This window comes from Suncus etruscus, chromosome 8 (assembly GCF_024139225.1).
Source record: "Suncus etruscus isolate mSunEtr1 chromosome 8, mSunEtr1.pri.cur, whole genome shotgun sequence".
NCBI classification, from domain to species: domain Eukaryota; kingdom Metazoa; phylum Chordata; class Mammalia; order Eulipotyphla; family Soricidae; genus Suncus; species Suncus etruscus.
The window spans coordinates 113,973,728-113,992,863 of NC_064855.1; the positions used below are offsets into that span (position 1 = coordinate 113,973,728).

General features: G+C 49.5%; 1 protein-coding gene across 1 annotated transcript in view; it reads right to left on the reverse strand.

Moving 5' to 3' along the window:
* Nucleotides 1-19,136, reverse strand: part of DOCK9 (dedicator of cytokinesis 9) — a 258,564-nt gene that overhangs the window by 46,898 nt on the left and 192,530 nt on the right. The window contains 6 exon segments of the mRNA XM_049778520.1: nt 9,372-9,492; nt 10,901-11,014; nt 11,508-11,686; nt 14,209-14,320; nt 15,735-15,818; nt 17,007-17,153. Of these exon segments, the coding sequence (XP_049634477.1) occupies nt 9,372-9,492; nt 10,901-11,014; nt 11,508-11,686; nt 14,209-14,320; nt 15,735-15,818; nt 17,007-17,153 (757 nt within the window).

Consider the following 19,136-nt stretch of genomic DNA (forward strand, 5'->3'; position numbering starts at 1 on the left):
CAGGCTCAGAAATTGCTCCTGGCAGGCACGGGAGACCCATATGGGACGCTGGGATTCGAACCGATGACCTCCTGCATGAAAGGCAAACGCCTTACCTCCATGCTATCTCTCCGGCCCCCTAAGCACAAGTCTTCTGACCAAGATAAAAAAAAAGCCTGTCATCCCAACCCCTTACTGACTCAGTGTCTCTGGTTGAGAAGAGCCAGAGAAATTTCTAAATTTAAGTGAAGGAAGGATGAAAGTATAGGCCAGAGGCTGGTCTCCCCCAAATAGAAACTGTGAATAATTGTTAACAGGAGCAGGTGAAAACCTATGAAAAAACCATGAATCCGTATCTATAACCAGAGAGGAAAAACGATCATGTCCAGATGATAATTACAGCCTTTCTAATATAGCTAGAGCTCATATTTAATTGAAAGCACAGCAATTAGAGAAGTAGGTGCTCCTTGAAGTAAAATTAGACCCCAAATTATCATGGTTTTAGGCTGGCTTCCAGAAATAGAGAGTTCTAATCTAAGGCAACAGATGGAAATGCAATCAGTCAATATGTTGAGTAGCTGTGTTTTTGGGTGTACTTAATTAACATCACGGTCTAGTGCATAGTTTTAAAAAATATTTAACAAGTATGTAAAATGAAGAAATGTCTCATTTTCTCTCTTCCTTGATAAACAGCCCAATGGAACACAGAGAAGGTGAAATAAAAAAGAGCAAGTCCGAGTCCCAAGAATGAGCATTTTGAAGCAAAGGTAAATCTTTCTTGATTGGTTTTTTGGGCCACACCCAGCAGCACTCAGGGGCTTCTTCAGGCTCTGCACTCAGAAATCACCCCTGGAAGGCAAGTCTTTTTTATAACCAAACACTGAAAAATTTTAGAAATTTTCATGCACTAAGGCTGGAGAGAGCGTGGGATGCCTGCCTTGCACATGGTCGACCTTTGTTAGATCCTAGAACCACATATGGTCCCCCAAATACTGGCTCTGTGATCTTTGAGCACAGAGCCAGGAGTATAGCTGACCAGCTGATACAGCTGGCTGTATCCCAGACCTCTATCTCTTTTTTTTTTTTTTTTTTTTTTTTTTTTTTTTGGTTTTTTTTTTTTAATTTTTTATTATGAATTATGAGAACAAAAGATGCAAAGAAAGAGGATAAGGTAAAGTTACAGTGGAAGGACAATCACCCATAACATAATTATCAGAAGAAGTCCCCTTGCTGATATCTTAACTTTGAATTTTCACCAAAGAAAGTTAAGATAAAAATAAAACAGAATCCATGTGCAATTACTTTTTCCCTCAAGTCCCCAGATGTAGCACATTAAATATTTCTTAACAGCACACAAGGCAATCTAAAGCCATCAAACTTACGTAACTCCTTAAACATTAGAGGCATAGTGTTTTTTACATTTCCATGTACATGCATATTAGCTTAAGTTAACCTCAAATTTTAAGTGGTGTGTTTTAAGGATTAGAGTCAAAGGAGCACAGTAAAAACGATGTTAGAGTGGCAATTGTTGTTTGCATAGGCCCACCAAAATATGAGAGGCATGGAAAGGAATAGCCTTGGCCTAAATACAAAGAGATCCTACCCCTGAAGTTTCCTGGCATAAGACCAGCTCTAGGCCTCAGATAGTTATCGTTCGCTCCAAGACATTGTCCGTAGCGCCAACACACTTATCACACAGTCTCTGTTGTTGGTCTCATGTTTCTGTATTAAAGATTCTGGAATCTGCATGTCCTACATTGAAGTCATGATGAGGAGTGCCTTCTCGTTTCACCTCACCATGAAAGGGGAATGCAGGAAGCCCTGTCCTATAAGCAGGTTGTTGTTGTTGTTAAGTCTTCTCAGTGTTAAAGGAAGTCTCTTTTGAGCAGACGATGTCTGAGCAGTGGTAGGGTCTTCCGTGGTAGAGGATTGCTTCCAGGTGATGTTATAGACAAACCTCACCATAAAGGGGCAATACAGCAAGCCCTGTCCAGTAAACAGGTCATTGTTCTTGTTGTCTTCTCAGTGCTAAGGATGTCTCTTTTGAGTAGATCGATGTCAGAGCAGCTGTAGGGTCGTCCCTGGTACAGGAATGCCTCCGGTGATGTTATATACAACCTTGGATGTTTTGTAAATGTCTTTGTAGATCAAGGGTAAATGGAGAATGTCCATTCTTCTGAGGCCTGTGCCAGGTCTTTATGTCAATGTTCAGGGTGTAAGGTCTCATTGTACTACAAGATTTGTGTGTTCCCCTTTCTATTAGATAAGAACTTATTGGTATGTCTAGTATTTTCCCATGTCAGTGTGCCTACGCAAACAAGATATAAAGCCACGTGGTGCTATCAGATATATGGGGGCATAAGAACATTTCCAACAAGACCCATGACTTGTTCAAACATAAGTATTAAACTGAGGGATTCTTTCACACCAAATTCCATATTGAGCAGTTCACAAATAGAAGATAAAAAAAAAATGGGGGGGGATCATCACTGTATAAGAAAGTATTTAGCAAAAGTTATAGCCGTCAAAGAAACACCCATAAAATGTTGAAAAGATATGTGTCCTTTTTATGCCTTTAAAAAAGTTGTGTGGGTGTTAACTCTAGGGCACCACTTTGGTCTGTGAATTAGGACTCAAGAGTACTTAAGTTAGAAAGGGTAAAAAAGGAGTAATGATGATAGGAGTTAAAGAAGTTAAAGAGAAATATGAACTTATGAAGGGGTATGCAAAAGGGCAGAGTACAAAATGGACATTCTGCATACATAAAAACATAATTCAATGATAGTGAGTACTAGTAATGTTTCTTGTGAGAGTACTATTAATGTTTTTTGTGCGCGCGGGGCTATCGCCCCCGCACGATTTTGAAAATGTAGACTGGACAGAGATTACCAGTGCCAAACCTCCTCCTGCCTGACTCCCGGCTCCCAGGAAGGAGAGATCCTTCAAGAAGCTGGGAGAACAGAAGTTCAGAGCCCCACCCAGACCCTCCCTATGGAGCCGCATGGATAGTGGGGGAAGGCCTAGGGTCCTTCAAGCTCCACCAAGGGACCCAACTCACCGGCTAGCCCAGGGGTGTGGCCCGGGGAAGCCCTGGAGATCTGGAGCAAGGCGGCAGAGGGGTGCTGGGGTTACCCAAATCCCGCACCCCCCCTAGGCCTGGCCAAGCAGGCCACCGGCATGGCGTGGGCCTGCCAAACCTCCTCCTGCCTGACTCCCGGCTCCCAGGAAGGAGAGATCCTTCAAGAAGCTGGGAGAACAGAAGTTCAGAGCCCCACCCAGACCCTCCCAAAGGAGCCGCATGGATATGGGGGAAGGCCTAGGGTCCTTCAAGCTCCACCAAGGGACCCAACTCACCGGCTAGCCCAGGGGTGTGGCCCGGGGAAGCCCTGGAGATCTGGAGCAAGGCGGCAGAGGGGTGCTGGGGTTACCCAAATCCCGCACCCCCCCTAGGCCTGGCCAAGCAGGCCACCGGCATGGCGTGGGCCTGCCAAACCTCCTCCTGCCTGACTCCCGGCTCCCAGGAAGGAGATATCCTTCAAGAAGCTGGGAGAACAGAAGTTCAGAGCCCCACCCAGACCCTCCCTAAGGAGCCGCATGGATAGTGGGGGAAGGCCTAGGGTCCTTCAAGCTCCACCAAGGGACCCAACTCACCGGCTAGCCCAGGGGTGTGGCCCGGGGAAGCCCTGGAGATCTGGAGCAAGGCGGCAGAGGGGTGCTGGGTTACCCAAATCCCGCACCCCCCGTAGGCCTGGCCAAGCAGGCCACCGGCATGGCGTGGGCCTGCCAAACCTCCTCCTGCCTGACTCCCGGCTCCCAGGAAGGAGAGATCCTTCAAGAAGCTGGGAGAACAGAAGTTCAGAGCCCCACCCAGACCCTCCCTAAGGAGCCGCATGGATAGTGGGGGAAGGCCTAGGGTCCTTCAAGCTCCACCAAGGGACCCAACTCACCGGCTAGCCCAGGGGTGTGGCCCGGGAAGCCCTGGAGATCCGGAGCAAGGCGGCAGAGGGGTGCTGGGGTTACCCAAATCCCGCACCCCCCCTAGGCCTGGCCAAGCAGGCCACCGGCATGGCGTGGGCCTGCCAAACCTCCTCCTGCCTGACTCCCGGCTCCCAGGAAGGAGAGATCCTTCAAGAAGCTGGGAGAACAGAAGTTCAGAGCCCCACCCAGACCCTCCCTAAGGAGCCGCATGGATAGTGGGGGAAGGCCTAGGGTCCTTCAAGCTCCACCAAGGGACCCAACTCACCGGCTAGCCCAGGGGTGTGGCCCGGGGAAGCCCGGGAGATCTGGAGCAAGGCGGCAGAGGGGTGCTGGGGTTACCCAAATCCCGCACCCCCCCTAGGCCTGGCCAAGCAGGCCACCGGCATGGCGTGGGCCTGCCAAACCTCCTCCTGCCTGACTCCCGGCTCCCAGGAAGGAGAGATCCTTCAAGAAGCTGGGAGAACAGAAGTTCAGAGCCCCACCCTCCACCCTCCCTAAGGAGCCGCATGGATAGTGGGGGAAGGCCTAGGGTCCTTCAAGCTCCACCAAGGGACCCAACTCACCGGCTTGCCCAGGGTGTGGCCCGGGGAAGCCCTGGAGATCTGGAGCAAGGCGGCAGAGGGGTGCTGGGGTTACCCAAATCCCGCACCCCCCCCTAGGCCTGGCCAAGCAGGCCACCGGCATGGCGTGGGCCTGCCAAACCTCCTCCTGCCTGACTCCCCGGCTCCCAGGAAGGAGAGATCCTTCAAGAAGCTGGGAGAACAGAAGTTCAGAGCCCCACCCAGACCCTCCCTAAGGAGCCGCATGGATAGTGGGGGAAGGCCTAGGGTCCTTCAAGCTCCACCAAGGGACCCAACTCACCGGCTTGCCCAGGGTGTGGCCCGGGGAAGCCCTGGAGATCTGGAGCAAGGCGGCAGAGGGTGCTGGGGTTACCCAAATCCCGCACCCCCCCAGGCCTGGCCAAGCAGGCCACCGGCATGGCGTGGGCCTGCCAAACCTCCTCCTGCCTGACTCCCGGCTCCCAGGAAGGAGAGATCCTTCAAGAAGCTGGGAGAACAGAAGTTCAGAGCCCCACCCAGACCCTCCCTAAGGAGCCGCATGGATAGTGGGGGAAGGCCTAGGGTCCTTCAAGCTCCACCAAGGGACCCAACTCACCGGCTTGCCCAGGGGTGTGGCCCGGGGAGCCCTGGAGATCTGGAGCAAGGCGGCAGAGGGGTGCTGGGGTTACCCAAATCCCGCACCCCCCCTAGGCCTGGCCAAGCAGGCCACCGGCATGGCGTGGGCCTGCCAAACCTCCCTGCCTGACTCCCGGCTCCCAGGAAGGAGAGATCCTTCAAGAAGCTGGAGAACAGAAGTTCAGAGCCCCACCCAGACCCTCCCTAAGGAGCTGCATGGATAGTGGGGGAAGGCCTAGGGTCCTTCAAGCTCCACCAAGGGACCCAACTCACCGGCTTGCCCAGGGGTGTGGCCCGGGGAAGCCCTGGAGATCTGGAGCAAGGCGGCAGAGGGGTGCTGGGGTTACCCAAATCCCGCACCCCCCCTAGGCCTGGCCAAGCAGGCCACCGCCATGGCGTGGGCCTGCCAAACCTCCTCCTGCCTGACTCCCGGCTCCCAGGAAGGAGAGATCCTTCAAGAAGCTGGGAGAACAGAAGTTCAGAGCCCCACCCAGACCCTCCCCAAGGAGCCGCATGGATAGTGGGGGAAGGCCTAGGGTCCTTCAAGCTCCACCAAGGGACCCAACTCACCGGCTTGCCCAGGGGTGTGGCCCGGGGAAGCCCTGGAGATCTGGAGCAAGGCGGCAGAGGGGTGCTGGGGTTACCCAAATCCCGCACCCCCCCTAGGCCTGGCCAAGCAGGCCTCCGGCATGGCGTGGGCCTGCCAAACCTCCTCCTGCCTGACTCCCGGCTCCCAGGAAGGAGAGATCCTTCAAGAAGCTGGGAGAACAGAAGTTCAGAGCCCCACCCAGACCCTCCCTAAGGAGCCGCATGGATAGTGGGGGAAGGCCTAGGGTCCTTCAAGCTCCACCAAGGGACCCAACTCACCGGCTTGCCCAGGGGTGTGGCCCGGGGAAGCCCTGGAGATCTGGAGCAAGGCGGCAGAGGGGTGCTGGGGTTACCCAAATCCCGCACCCCCCCTAGGCCTGGCCAAGCAGGCCACCGGCATGGCGTGGGCCTGCCAAACCTCCTCCTGCCTGACTCCCGGCTCCCAGGAAGGAGAGATCCTTCAAGAAGCTGGGAGAACAGAAGTTCAGAGCCCCACCCAGACCCTCCCTAAGGAGCCGCATGGATAGTGGGGGAAGGCCTAGGGTCCTTCAAGCTCCACCAAGGGACCCAACTCACCGGCTTGCCCAGGGGTGTGCCCGGGAAGCCCTGAGATCTGGAGCAAGGCGGCAGAGGGTGCTGGGGTTACCCAAATCCCGCACCCCCCCTAGGCCTGGCCAAGCAGGCCACCGGCATGGCGGGGCCTGCCAAACCCTCCTGCCTGACTCCCGGCTCCCAGGAAGGAGAGATCCTTCAAGAAGCTGGGAGAACAGAAGTTCAGAGCCCCACCCAGACCCTCCCTAAGGAGCCGCATGGATAGTGGGGGAAGGCCTAGGGTCCTTCAAGCTCCACCAAGGGACCCAACTCACCGGCTTGCCCAGGGGTGTGGCCCGGGGAAGCCCTGGAGATCTGGAGCAAGGCGGCAGAGGGGTGCTGGGGTTACCCAAATCCCGCACCCCCCCTAGGCCTGGCCAAGCAGGCCTCCGGCATGGCGTGGGCCTGCCAAACCTCCTCCTGCCTGACTCCAGACCTCTATCTCTTAAAGTCAAAACCCAAAACCCACTTCACATACCCTATGAAAAACATAAGAAAAAAGAAAAAGAAAAAGAAAAACGCAAAACCCTAGGCTCCTAAGATGTCTGGTGACACGTACATATGTGTTGATGTCTGTATGTTTAGAAGAGAGATTTCTTTCCGAACTAGGAGGAGGTGGCTATTCCTAACAAGCGCAGGGTCTGAGGCCCATTTGGAAACCCCTTGATGGATCAAAGCGAGGCTGGTAGGAATCTCCCAGCTCCTCTGGAAAGCGACCCTCAATGAGAGGAAATAGAGACCAAGACAGAAAAGACAGAAGGCTTCGGTGAATCCTTAGGGAACATGGATCCTTAAGTGAATCCTCATGGAACACAGATCCAGAGCAGGAAATTCAGCCAAGAGTGCGAGGATGTTCCATCTGTTCTAAGGACTTTTCGTAACTTCGCCACCAACACAGAAGGAAGACTGCAAGAAGCCACCAAACTGTGCTCAAGACCTCATCTTTCTGTCTCCAGGCCTATCACGCTCCAACAGGCAACTGCCGACTTGGATGAACCAAAATGTCCCACTCCTGTTCAGTCCTTTCCAGGCCCTAATTCTATAGCAGTAAGACTCCAGGGCCTGTGTCTTTGGTTATAAAGACGCTCCCACCGAACATGAATCAGCTAAAGAATTGAGTTTGTTGCAGGGCTGGAGCAGTGATTAGAGTGGATTATGGCACTGGCCATGCATAGGGCTGGCCTGGGTTCAATCCCTGGCAACTCATATGCTCTCCCACAGCACCACCAGGAGTGATCCCTGAGAGCAGACCCAAGAGTAAGCCTTGAGTTATTGCTGGATGTAACCCCCCCAACAAAACACAGAACAAGAATTATGTTTTTTGGGCTATGGTGGAATAGTAGGGTCACGGTGCAGAGCGTCCTTGCTCAGACTTGGTTTTGGAGATGGGGACACTAAGGGTGAAGAGAAGGTTCCCTTTTCGTGTCAATTATTGGTACCCCTGAAGAGAACAGACTCTGGAGAACAGTGAGGTCAGAGGACAGGAGAATAGCCAGTGGAACCCCAGACTAGTGCTGGGTTCAGATGAATTAATTTCACTTCTATGAGGTCAAATGAGGTAAATTTAGCCAGAAATAACATACACAGATATAGGGATTCTCGGTATTTGATGCTGCACAATGCATTGGAAATGGGGTTTAAATCTGAGCTTCAGCCCAGTGTCAGCCGACACAATTCCAACAAAGGAACAACTACAAGGGCAAGGACAGAAATGCAGAGAGAACCATCGCCTGCAAATGCAAGAACAGTCTCCTTTATTCTGCCCCCATTTCTCGGGAGATCTCAGCTCCCCAGGAGTGTGCTTTGTTTATTTGAAGTGTAGTTAAAGAGAGCAGGAAAGACAGATAAAAGCTGTGAATGCTAGGAGGATTCAGTCAAGATAGCTACTCTTTGGCCCCATTATCTTTGTGTGGGAGCTAATGCACAGACTCAGTGAGTCCAATTATTACTAAGCATGCTTCTCAGGCATTTTATGGGGGAGAAACTCCTTCAATGGAATCTCGAGTTATACCATCTGTCATTCTCCCAAGGAGTAGAAAAAAATATTCTCGAAAAGAGGCTCGAGAAACCCTACTTTAGAGTGCAGTCTAGTTCTGAACCCTGACTTCCCCTTCAGGAATTCCTGGGTTATGCTTCAGCCATATCATGAGTGCAGCAGGGAAATCCTTCCCTCCTACACATGTGACCTTGCAAAGATGTTACCTAGCAGAAGGCAAAAACAGCCAGATGTGAACACTGAATGTGATAAATTAGCTCCAAAGCATGAAATAAACAATCACATACACATAGATGTTGAAGAGCAGTGTTCAGATCACCTGAGAACTCTGTGTGTGTGTGTGTGTGTGTATGTGTGTGTGTGATTTATGGCAGGGCAGAGGGGAAAGAGCCAGAAAATGAATATTCAAGGCCTTTCCCAAAGTGGGAGACAGTGGGGGACACTGTACCCATGGAAGGTACTAGAATGATTCTGCTGGCTACTGGCTGACCTAATAGCCAGGTGTCTCCCCCCGCCCCTCAAACAACTGACCATGGTGGGGGGGGGGTCTGTCTTTTTGCTTCAAGGTAGACTTCTGAGAAATTTGCTTTTCTGAAAGGGAGCAGTCAGCCACAAATTTTTAGTAATTTTATCCTCAAAACTCTTTTGGGGGGCATGCCTAACTGTCCAGAGAGCTTACCCCCGACTTTGTACTCAGGGATCACTCCTGGCAGTCCTCAGTCTACAGTGTTGGGGATCAAACTGATTGGTTGAATGCAAAGCAAGTTCCTTTCCTGCTGTTCTATCTCTTCTATATCTCCCCAATTTTCTTTTCCCCATTTGGTTTACATGCCACCCAAAGTGATGCTCCACCTAGGTGCTGAGTTGGGGGGAGTTGCTCCTGGTGATGTTTGGGGCTCTAGGCTGTGTTGGAACTGGCCCAGTGAGGTGCCCTCTGCCATGTCAGCTCACTGAACTATCTTTTTGAGGCCCTCCAGCTTCAGATTCTGTAAAGTCTGATAGGTTGGTCGGTGGTGTGATTCAAAGCGACACAAGGAAGAAGCACTGTGAGCAACATGCTTTACCGATGCCCGAGATGGCTCCGAACAGGTCTTTGTGGAGGGTGGGGTCCAGAGTGCCTCCAAACTTCTGTGGTGTCATGAGGGGGTTTACCGCAGGTGAGCCCAGAGCCTCTTCCTTTACCATCTGTTGGCAGGGAGAAAGGAAGAGACAAAGAGAAAGGACTAAAAGACCATTCTACGGATTGTGGGGACAGAAGGAGGGGATAGAACAGCCAGATTCTACCAGGGCAAGCAGGCAAGGCAGGAGAGGGTGGAGGCGGGTGGATGCCAGAAGGGAGCCCTGAATTGGGTTCCATGCCACTATTTCTGTTTCTCCCCCACCCCAAAACATCTAGCACCTGGTACTTTCCACAACGTTGGCACCATGTTTCTTAATATTCTTTCAGATTTTTGCTTTTCCCTGTGAAAACCTGGGGGAACCTCACATGCTCTTCGGGGTGGGGGGGGGCAGGATCACACCTGCCAGCACTTAGGGGATAGATAATCATGGCTCTGCACTCAGAAATTGCTCCTGGCAGGCTCAGGGGACCATTTGAGATGCTGGGATACGAACCACTGTCCTTCCTTGGTCAGCTGCTTGTAAGGCAAATATCCTTTCTCTGTGCTATCTCTCCAGCCCTCACAAGCTCTCTCTAACCCTAACACAGTTTTCTGTTTCCACATTGGAAATTCCTCTAGGGTGAGCAGCCTTGAGAATGGGTACAAGCCTGGGGCTCCCCACGAATTCAGCTCCAGGACAGAGATGAAGGATTTGGAAAATGAGTGGGAAAAGGGATTTTTCCCCCCCATGGGCAAAGGCTCATTTGTTCACTGGACTGAGGCTGCCATGTGACCAGAATGATTTTTGCAAAGCAGACAGGGTCAGAGAATGCAGGTGGGAAAGACTCTGGTGTCTAGAGGAAACTGCAAACTCTCTATGCAGCCTGGCACCTGGCACCATGGCAGAAAGGAGAGAGAGAGAGAGGGGGAGGGAGGGAGAAAAGGAGGGAGGGAGGGAGAGAAAGAGAGAGAGAGAGAGATTAAAGTGGGAGGAGGAAACAGCTGGGCCAGTAACATCCATTGAGCTCAATAGTCAAATCTCCCGAAATAAAAAAATTTCAAGATGAATGAATTTCTCAGATAATCCCTTGGTCTGCTCAATTTTCCAACACAACTTTAGAAGACCACCAAAGTCATCATTCTGGCCTAAAGTAGATGGTTTAAGTGGCAAAACAGAAGGGTGTGTACTGGACTGTTTAGTGTTCTCCCAACCCGTCTATTCCCATCTACTTAGAATCTCATGATCAATGCAGAAACATCGTTGCTGACGGAATTGAGGTGTAAGGTGGATGGGCGTGAAACCCTAATCCGACCACCGAAGCGAAGGAGAGACAGGGTGGGAGGGAGGCGGCCATGTCAGGTGAGCAACCCAAAGCCAGGAGAGCAGTCTGGGCCAGACTCCTGCCCCCAGCCCCTGCAAAAGGTGCCAGCCCCCCCGCCCCACCAGCCCTGGAGCGTGGACTGAGAGGGCAGAAGGAAAGGCCACCACGTACACTGCCTGGGTTCCCAGGGAAGGGGGACACGTCTCTCACGTTGATGCGCTGCACGTTCTCTATCAGCAGGCCGAACAGGGGCAGGTAGAGTGTGGCGATCCGCGCCTGGTGGCTCTGAGCAGGGCACATGGGAGGGTGAACAGGCAGCAATGGACCCACACACCAAACACACACATGCACACATGACACATACACACACGTGTGCACCAGAGAACACATAACACAACACATGCATGTGCACACGCATGAATTTACACATGCACAATCGTATCACAACAACACTCAAAGCTATATAATACACACCTGTGTCCAAACACTTAGACATGTTCATGGAACACATGCATACACACTCACATAAACACATGCTTCTATATACAACATATACTACATGCATGCGTTCAGGTACACACATTCGTATGTACAGAAGCTTACAAACATACACACATGTACCCAGAACAAATGCATACACACATGAGGACATGCTGAGTGGGTTCTGGCTGCCTCCCGAATCCCCTACAAGACCGAGGTCACAGTTCACCGTTGCCTCCACCTCCCGCACCGTTCCTAGGGCATCCCTAAGGTATCCCTCGGCTGCCCTCCGGCTCACCCGAGAGGCGTATCTGTCGTCGAACGAGTGCTTGATGAGCAGGCCCTTGAGCACACCGATGGCAATGAGGCGCACGTCCCGGGACTCCCGCAGGGCTGCACCCACCTCCCGCAGCAGCAGCCCCACCAGGAAATGGTTGCGGCAGAACTCATCAGTCAGGGCGTAGTCAAGCTGCAGGTCTGAGGTGGGGCACAGAGGATGCAGCTCCTTAGGCTGAGGCTACCCCACTGGGCTCCACATCGCACCTGCCCTCAGACCCCAACCTAGTCTGCCTGCCAGAGGGGTGAGCTGAAACCCCCACACTGCACTGTCATCTCAGGTCTCTGACAAGGAGGCATGGATTCTGATTATAGACAGAGAGCACAACCTGTGGTCACATGGTTGACTATTAAGTTATCACAAGGCATAGGGACTGGATGGTTGGGAGACAGGTGTGTTGCAATGGATGTGTAATTTTATCCTTGGGATGAAGTGAGAAATATCGTATTCTGTACAAGTTATTAATACAAATACATAAGAAAAGAAAGAATAGGGAATACACAGGGGATTCTAAAATATTCCACTTTGAACCATAGGGAGAGGTTCAGAGGGCGGCAGAACAGGATTTGCCCTTGGGCATTGTCTGTATGGTGTCTGACCTTCCTCCCCAACACACAAGTTTTAAAAATTACTCGTTGATGCATGAGCTCACTTATTATGATTTCCTATGTACCCCTTAAATCCAGTGCCCCTTAAACACCAGTTTGCATTGAATCCATTTTCTTCTGCAAGGACTCAGTGAAAAACTTGAGCTGGAGTTCAAATGTCTTAAGGCCCGCACCTCTAAAAGCAAATTAAACTGAACACAAACTAAAATCCAAATGGATGGAGCATCACCAAAGCTAGATGGATAAGTTGGAAAGTGGGGAAGACCCACTTTCAAGGCCTGTGAACCCCCCACTCCAGTAGCTACAGCTGGGACACAACTCTCACCGTAAAGCCACTACAGGGGGCAGGAATTTAGGGACCTGAGTCACCTTTGGAATTTTGGATTCATTACTCCCAAGCTTATCCACAAATACTGCCCCAGAGAAGGAAAAGAGCATGGATCTTTCCAGAATCCTCGCATCTACTGTTGGTGGCAATGTAAGCCCTGCGGAGTCAAACAGCAGGTTATGGGCCGAATCTCTTAAAACCTTTGAAAGTTTCACAGTGCGTGTTCAGCTGCACACACAAGTTTGTTTCTCTGTGTGTATGCACACACACATCTGTGCCTTTGTGTAGCATGTATCATGTTTTCTTATCCGTGTGGTCATGTTTGCATATGTATGTTGTTTGTTTTCCCAAAGCATGTTCCCATTTGTGTGTGTCTGTGTGTCCCTGTCCATTTGTGTGTATCTATGTGTGTTCCTGTTTATTAATGTGTATCTGTAGGTGTCTCTGTGTGTCCATATATATGTGTGTGTGTCTGTGTGTGTCCAGGCATGCTGAGGAGGAGGAAGAGGGCAGGAGACTCTCAGAACTTGTATCTGTCTGCATGAGGTGGAGCATTCAGGGACCCAGGCCCTTCTGCCTGAGGATGACACGTGGGAGTGGGGGGGCTGTCATGCCTTCTTTGGAAGACCACTGTGTGTCTCTTCTGGACCACCGAGCAACTGATGTGCGTGAAACACTTGCTTCCCTGAAGCACCATCTGGAGAGCACTGTGAGGTGCTCTAGTGAGGGTCAGGGCAGAGCTGATAGACTGACCTGTTTCCATAAAAACCAACTAGAGCCCAGCTCCCTTCAGACGTGATGGCCACAGACACTTAAGAGAGACTCAACATGCGAACACAGAAAGCACTCGGGGAAACCCATTTGCTTGTTGAGTCGGGAGACCACCACCTTCGTGGACCAGGGCTCAGGGCAGCTGGGAAGACACATTTCTGGGGTGAAGCTAGAATTTCTGTATGTTTTCCTTTGGGGGGGAATGTCCACCTGGTGGTGCTTGGGGGTCCAATGGGATGTGGGGGAGTGAACCTGGGTCGGCTGCATGCAAGGCAAGCGCTTCAACTACTATACTACTGCTCTGTTCGCTGTGTTTTCCTTTTAACAAAGTATCTTAAATGGCCCAACGGCCAAAGGAACAAAATAGCGAGATCAGCCCGAATGTTGCACCAATGTTTTAGGTAGAGCAAACCCACAGGCTAATCATGAACACACACATGGACCGAAGTCCATAGGAGACAGTCTAACGCAGAGCACATGGGAGTAGCTTGGAGATTACTTGCATTTTTCTTTCCAAGGAGGCGAATGCAAGGCAACTAGTGCCGCATCCCACACCTACCTACAGGAGTGACACTGGGTTCCACAGATGGTGAAAGAAAAGCTAATTTATAAGAAGAAAAAAAAAAAACAAAAAACAAAACAAAAAAGAAAAAAGGAAAGCAAAAATAAACTCTGGTAAGTAAAAATGGATTTCTATTGTTTAAACAAAAGAAATTTTACAATGGAAAAAAAAAATCAGTTTCACTGAAATAACCCATAGTCTAAGTTTGCTGGAAAGTTATCGTGAAACATTCTGCCAATAGGAACAGGGAAATTTTTCAAGAATATACATTACAGACCCAACAGAAAAATCAAAAGACGCACATGCCATGTCCGAGACAGTTTCCTAATTAAACACGCAAGGTCCTCTTTGTGAAAAGACTAGGAAGGTTCATCTTGGTACACATGGATTTACCTTGGTATCTCTGAATTCGGCCTTTTCCAAATGGCATCGGTAAGTTCAAAGGAATATAGTGTTCGTGGTCACATACCACCCGGAGAAATTCAAACTTATATTCAAAGAGGGTCTGCGGGTAAAAAAATAATTTTGACTAGAAGTTAAATTACCCTTACTGATTGTTTGATCTGGCCTCCTAACAAAATGACATGCAAGAGTACACCTATTTTGGGTTCCTTGAGTTCTTGGGAGCAAAGGCTGGTATGTGCTGTTTTTACAGATATCAGAACAGCAGCGGGTCTGGGTGAAGCTGTGACATACGTCATGGAAACCAAATCCAGCACTGACATGTCAGTCACTGATGATTTTGATGCCCCCCGCTGCAGTCAGAGATTTTAGGCACTTAGAGATACAGAGGGAGTGTTAACAACAAAACAGTGAGGAAGGCAGGTTGTAAAACACACACACACACACACACACACACACACACATATGGGGCTGGAGAGATAGTACAGCAATAGGGTGTTTGCCTTGCAAGCAGCTGACCCAGGACTGTCATTGGTTCGAACCCTGGCATCCCATATGGTCCCCTGTGCCTGCCAGGAGTGATTTCTGAGCACAGAGACAGGAGTAACCCATTATTAACACCACTGAGTGTAGCCCAAAAACCAAAACAACAACAACAACAACAACAGCAACAACACACACACACACACATACACACACACACACACACACACACACACATGAGACCTTGGGAACCTGGCAGAGGCCACTTGGCTGTTTCAATGCTGATAAATGGACCAGAACTTGCCATACATACACGCTTTCAGTTTGGCCATTGATATATAAATATATTATACATATTTATATAATAAATAATATAAATTAAAATATGAACAAAGATATTGTAAACATAACAGAAATACAATATATTAATATATTTAATTACTGATTAAATATATAATTATTTATTTTAATAGTTATACATATTTTTTGGTGAAGCAAGGTAGGTTTTTAGTTTTGTTTTTGTTTTTGGAATTACACTCGAAGGTGCTCAGGGGTTACTCCCTGGCTCTGCACTCAGAAATCACTCTTGGCAGGCTTAAGGGACCACATGGGATGCTGGGATCGAACCCAGGTCAGCCACATGCAAGGCAAATGCCCTTTCTGCACAGCTAGTGCTCCCCATAATAAAGTTTTAATTGAAACTTATTTAGTACAATGTGGGGGAAGAGAAAGAGGAAAGTATTTGTTCAAGAAAAAACAGGGGCTTCTCTGGAGTAGAAATAAGCAAAGAAACTGAGCCCAGAAGTCCTTTCAATAGTCAAGAAGAAAATCAACCTGTGTCTACTTTGCCTTTGGCACGACTGTGTCCCTGATGCCACACATGACAATGCAACTGTGTGTGTCGCCAGTGAGTAACACCCAGTGATAGAAAATGACCCACCCAGTGATAGAAAATGACCGTGAGATGAACCAGGAAGAGGAAGAGGACATGGACAAACAAAACAAGAAAGACCCCACCTACCCAACTACCCTACCTTAGGGTCTCCAGGAGCAAAGCAGCTGATGTAATTGTTGATTTGTTTGAAGATGAAGCCTCTGTCCATGAACGTGAAACATCTCTGAGGAGGAACAAGCCAAGGGGTCATTGAGTAACTACTTAGCCCCCCAATTTGTTTTGCTTCACTTTGGAGCCATTCCCAGCTGTGCTGAGGGCTAACTCTGGCTCTGCACTCAGGGGACTAGAAAGGATGCCAGAGAGATAGCACTGCAGTAGGGTGTTTGCCCTGCATGCGGCCGACCTGGGAGGGATCCAATTCGATTTCTGGCATCTCATATGGTCGCCCATCTTGCCTGGGCGATTTCTGATGTAGAGTCAGTTGTGACCCCCGAGAACCACTGGGTTTGGCCCCAAAACCAATCAATCCATAAATGTAAATAAAGTTTAAAAAAAAAAGAACCCAGGTAAGTCACCTGCATGAAAAGCACTTTATCCCACTATTCTATCTCTCTGACCCTTAAACATTCTTCTAACTTGGGTTCAAATCAGCATTTACTGCCAATAAGTTTATGCTTTTTAGGGACGAGGATGCTAGGGACCACCTACTGGGGCACTCAGGGGACCACATAGGGTGTGCCAAGGATGAAACCAGCATCAGTCTTGTGTAAGGCAAGCACCTTAACCACTGTATTATCTCTCTGGCCCCATCAGCTTATTCTTTAGCTTGAGAACATGTCAGGCAGCACACCTGCTGCAGTCCTGGCTTGCTCGAGGATGTTCCCTTGAACCAACCACCCATGCCACCAGATGGGGGTGTGTAGGAAGTAGCATTCTGGGTGGCCCAGCATAGTGACAATGATGTAAAGATGCATCTCTCAACAGGCCTTGTTAGTGAGAGAGAGAGGACTGTGCACATGGAAGTACTGCTGGCAGGAATATTTCCTGGGCAGTGGATGGGCTACGAAGACAATCAAAGGGCAATAACTCTGCTGGCAAGAGGCCCGGGTCCAATCCCAGAAGCAGCCTGACCTCTGCCCAGAGTGGCCCCAGTGTGGCCCAATAATCAATCAACCTTCTACAAAATGCATGTCCTGAAGCCAGAGCAATAGAATACCGGTAGAGAGTTTGTTTTGAACAAAGCTGACCTGGGATGAATCAAGTTCCATTCCCGGCATCCCAAATGGTCCCCCTAACGTGCCAGGAGTGATTTCTGAGTACAGAACCAGGAGTAACCCCTGAGTATCACAGGGTGTGACCCAACTCCCCACCCCTACCCCCCAAAAAAGCACGTCCTGGCCCAGGCACTCACCTTGATGAACATGGCCAGGCTGTGATTCGCGTTCTTCGATGCCTCGGGGTTGTCACGGAATTTCTGAGTAATATGAGGCATCAGCATGTTCACGACAGTCTCCACGGCATGGTGGTAGGAGGCGGGAAATCTCTGGTTGCGCAGAACCTAGAGAGAATTCACCGCCAATGTTTAGTTTTGTTTCTAAGTTGCGGCCTTTTGGTGCAAGCATTGCTTGTGCCCAAATTCCCTTCGAGAAAAGGCGCAGGTCTAGTGTCTTGGAACTACTGTGCTCTTCTGCCCCAGGACAGTACAGGTTAGCTTATGCTTCTGATCCCCATGGATAAAGCTCAAGGCTGGGACTTTAGCACAACCAGAGCCATGCTGGTGAGGTTGGAATAATCCTGAGAGGAGATGGGAATGTGCATTTGCACTGAGTGAAATGGTGGGTCCCACAAATGTGGCCTCTCTCTGACCCCTTTAGAAACATTAGCTCAGCGGGGGCTGGAGAGAGAAAACAGCAGGTAGGGTGCTCGCTTTGCTGATGGCTGACCTGGGTTCGATCTCCAGCACCCCATGGGGTTCCCTGATCCGAGCAGAGAGCCAGGAGTGAGTCCTGTGTAATGCTGGCTGTAGCTCCCCAAACCAATTGAACAGAAAAACATGAATTCAGGTTTTATTTACTCTGTGTGTGTGGTGTTGTTGTGTGTGTGTGTGGTGTGTGTGTGTGTGTGTGTGTGTCTGTGTCTGTGTCTGTTAAACACTGTGATTTACAATAAAACTAATGATCATTTCCTGCAATATTCTAACATCACATCCTCACAGTTCTGTACACCTATCTCTCACGCCGGCCACTCGAGTTAAAAAGGAACTCCCAAGAAATGTCTGTGCAGTGTAGAAAAATGGCCCAGCTTTCTCTACCAAGCTCCAAAAGAGAATATGGCCGCTGACTCTTCCAGGTGGTTTGGTACCTGGGGATCGATCCCTCTGGGAACTTCTCAGAAGGGGCGGGAGCAGGTTCCCCTTTCTGCACGGAACATAACAGCCCAGTGCCACACCTGACACTCTCCATCAGAAACATCCCAGCTCCTCGAGCTTAATCTGATCAAACTGCCAAGCCACCAATTTGTTTCAAATCTGTAGATCCTGAACACCTCGAAGTTTTATAGTAGTCAGAGTGATCTTGAAAATCTGATAGAAAAATTTCATAGAAATCTCCCAAGCTCAGTGAGCTTAAATGGTAACACAGAAGCTCAACCAGCCAGAATCTGGTGCATATACACAATGGATTATTATGCAGCTGGCGGGGGAGAGGAAGTCATCAAATTTTCCTATACATGGATCGACATGGAAACTATTATGCTGAGTGAAATAAGTCAGAGTGAGAAAGACAGACACAGAATAGTCTCACTCATTTTGGGGTTTTAAGAAAAATAAAAGATATTATTATAATAATACCCAGGGACAATAGAGATGAGGGGCGGAAGGACTGGCTCACAATGTGAAATTTACCACAAAGAGTGATGAGTGTAGTTAGGGAAATAACTGCACTAACAACTATCTTGACAATGATAGTGAGTGAGAGAAGTAGAATGCCTGTCATGAATACAGGCAGGGAGGTGGCGGGAGGGAGATGGGGGCATTGGTGGTGAGAAGGTTGCACTGGTGAAGGGGGGGGGTGTTCTCTTTATGAACGATACCTAACTACAAACATGTTTGTAATCATGATGCTTAAATAAAGATATTACTCTATTTATTTATTTGGTTTTTGAGCCACACCCAGTGATGCTCTGGGGTTACTCGTGGCTATGTGCTCAGAAATCGCTCCTGACTTGGGGGACCATATGGGATGTTGGGGTATCGAACCTCGGTTTGTCCTAGGTTAGCGCCTGCTAGGCAAATGTCCTACCACTTGTACCACTACTCTGACCCCTTAAATCAGTGGTCCTCAAACTATGGCCTGCGGGCCACATATTGTATTTGTATCAGTTTTGTTTCTTCATTGCAAAGTAAGATATATGCAGTGTGCATAAGAATTCGTTCATAAGTTTTGTTTTTACTATAGTCAGATCCTCCAATGGTCTGAGGGACAGTGAACTGGCCCCCTGTTTAAAAAGTTTGAGGACCCCTGCCTTAAATAAAGATACTATT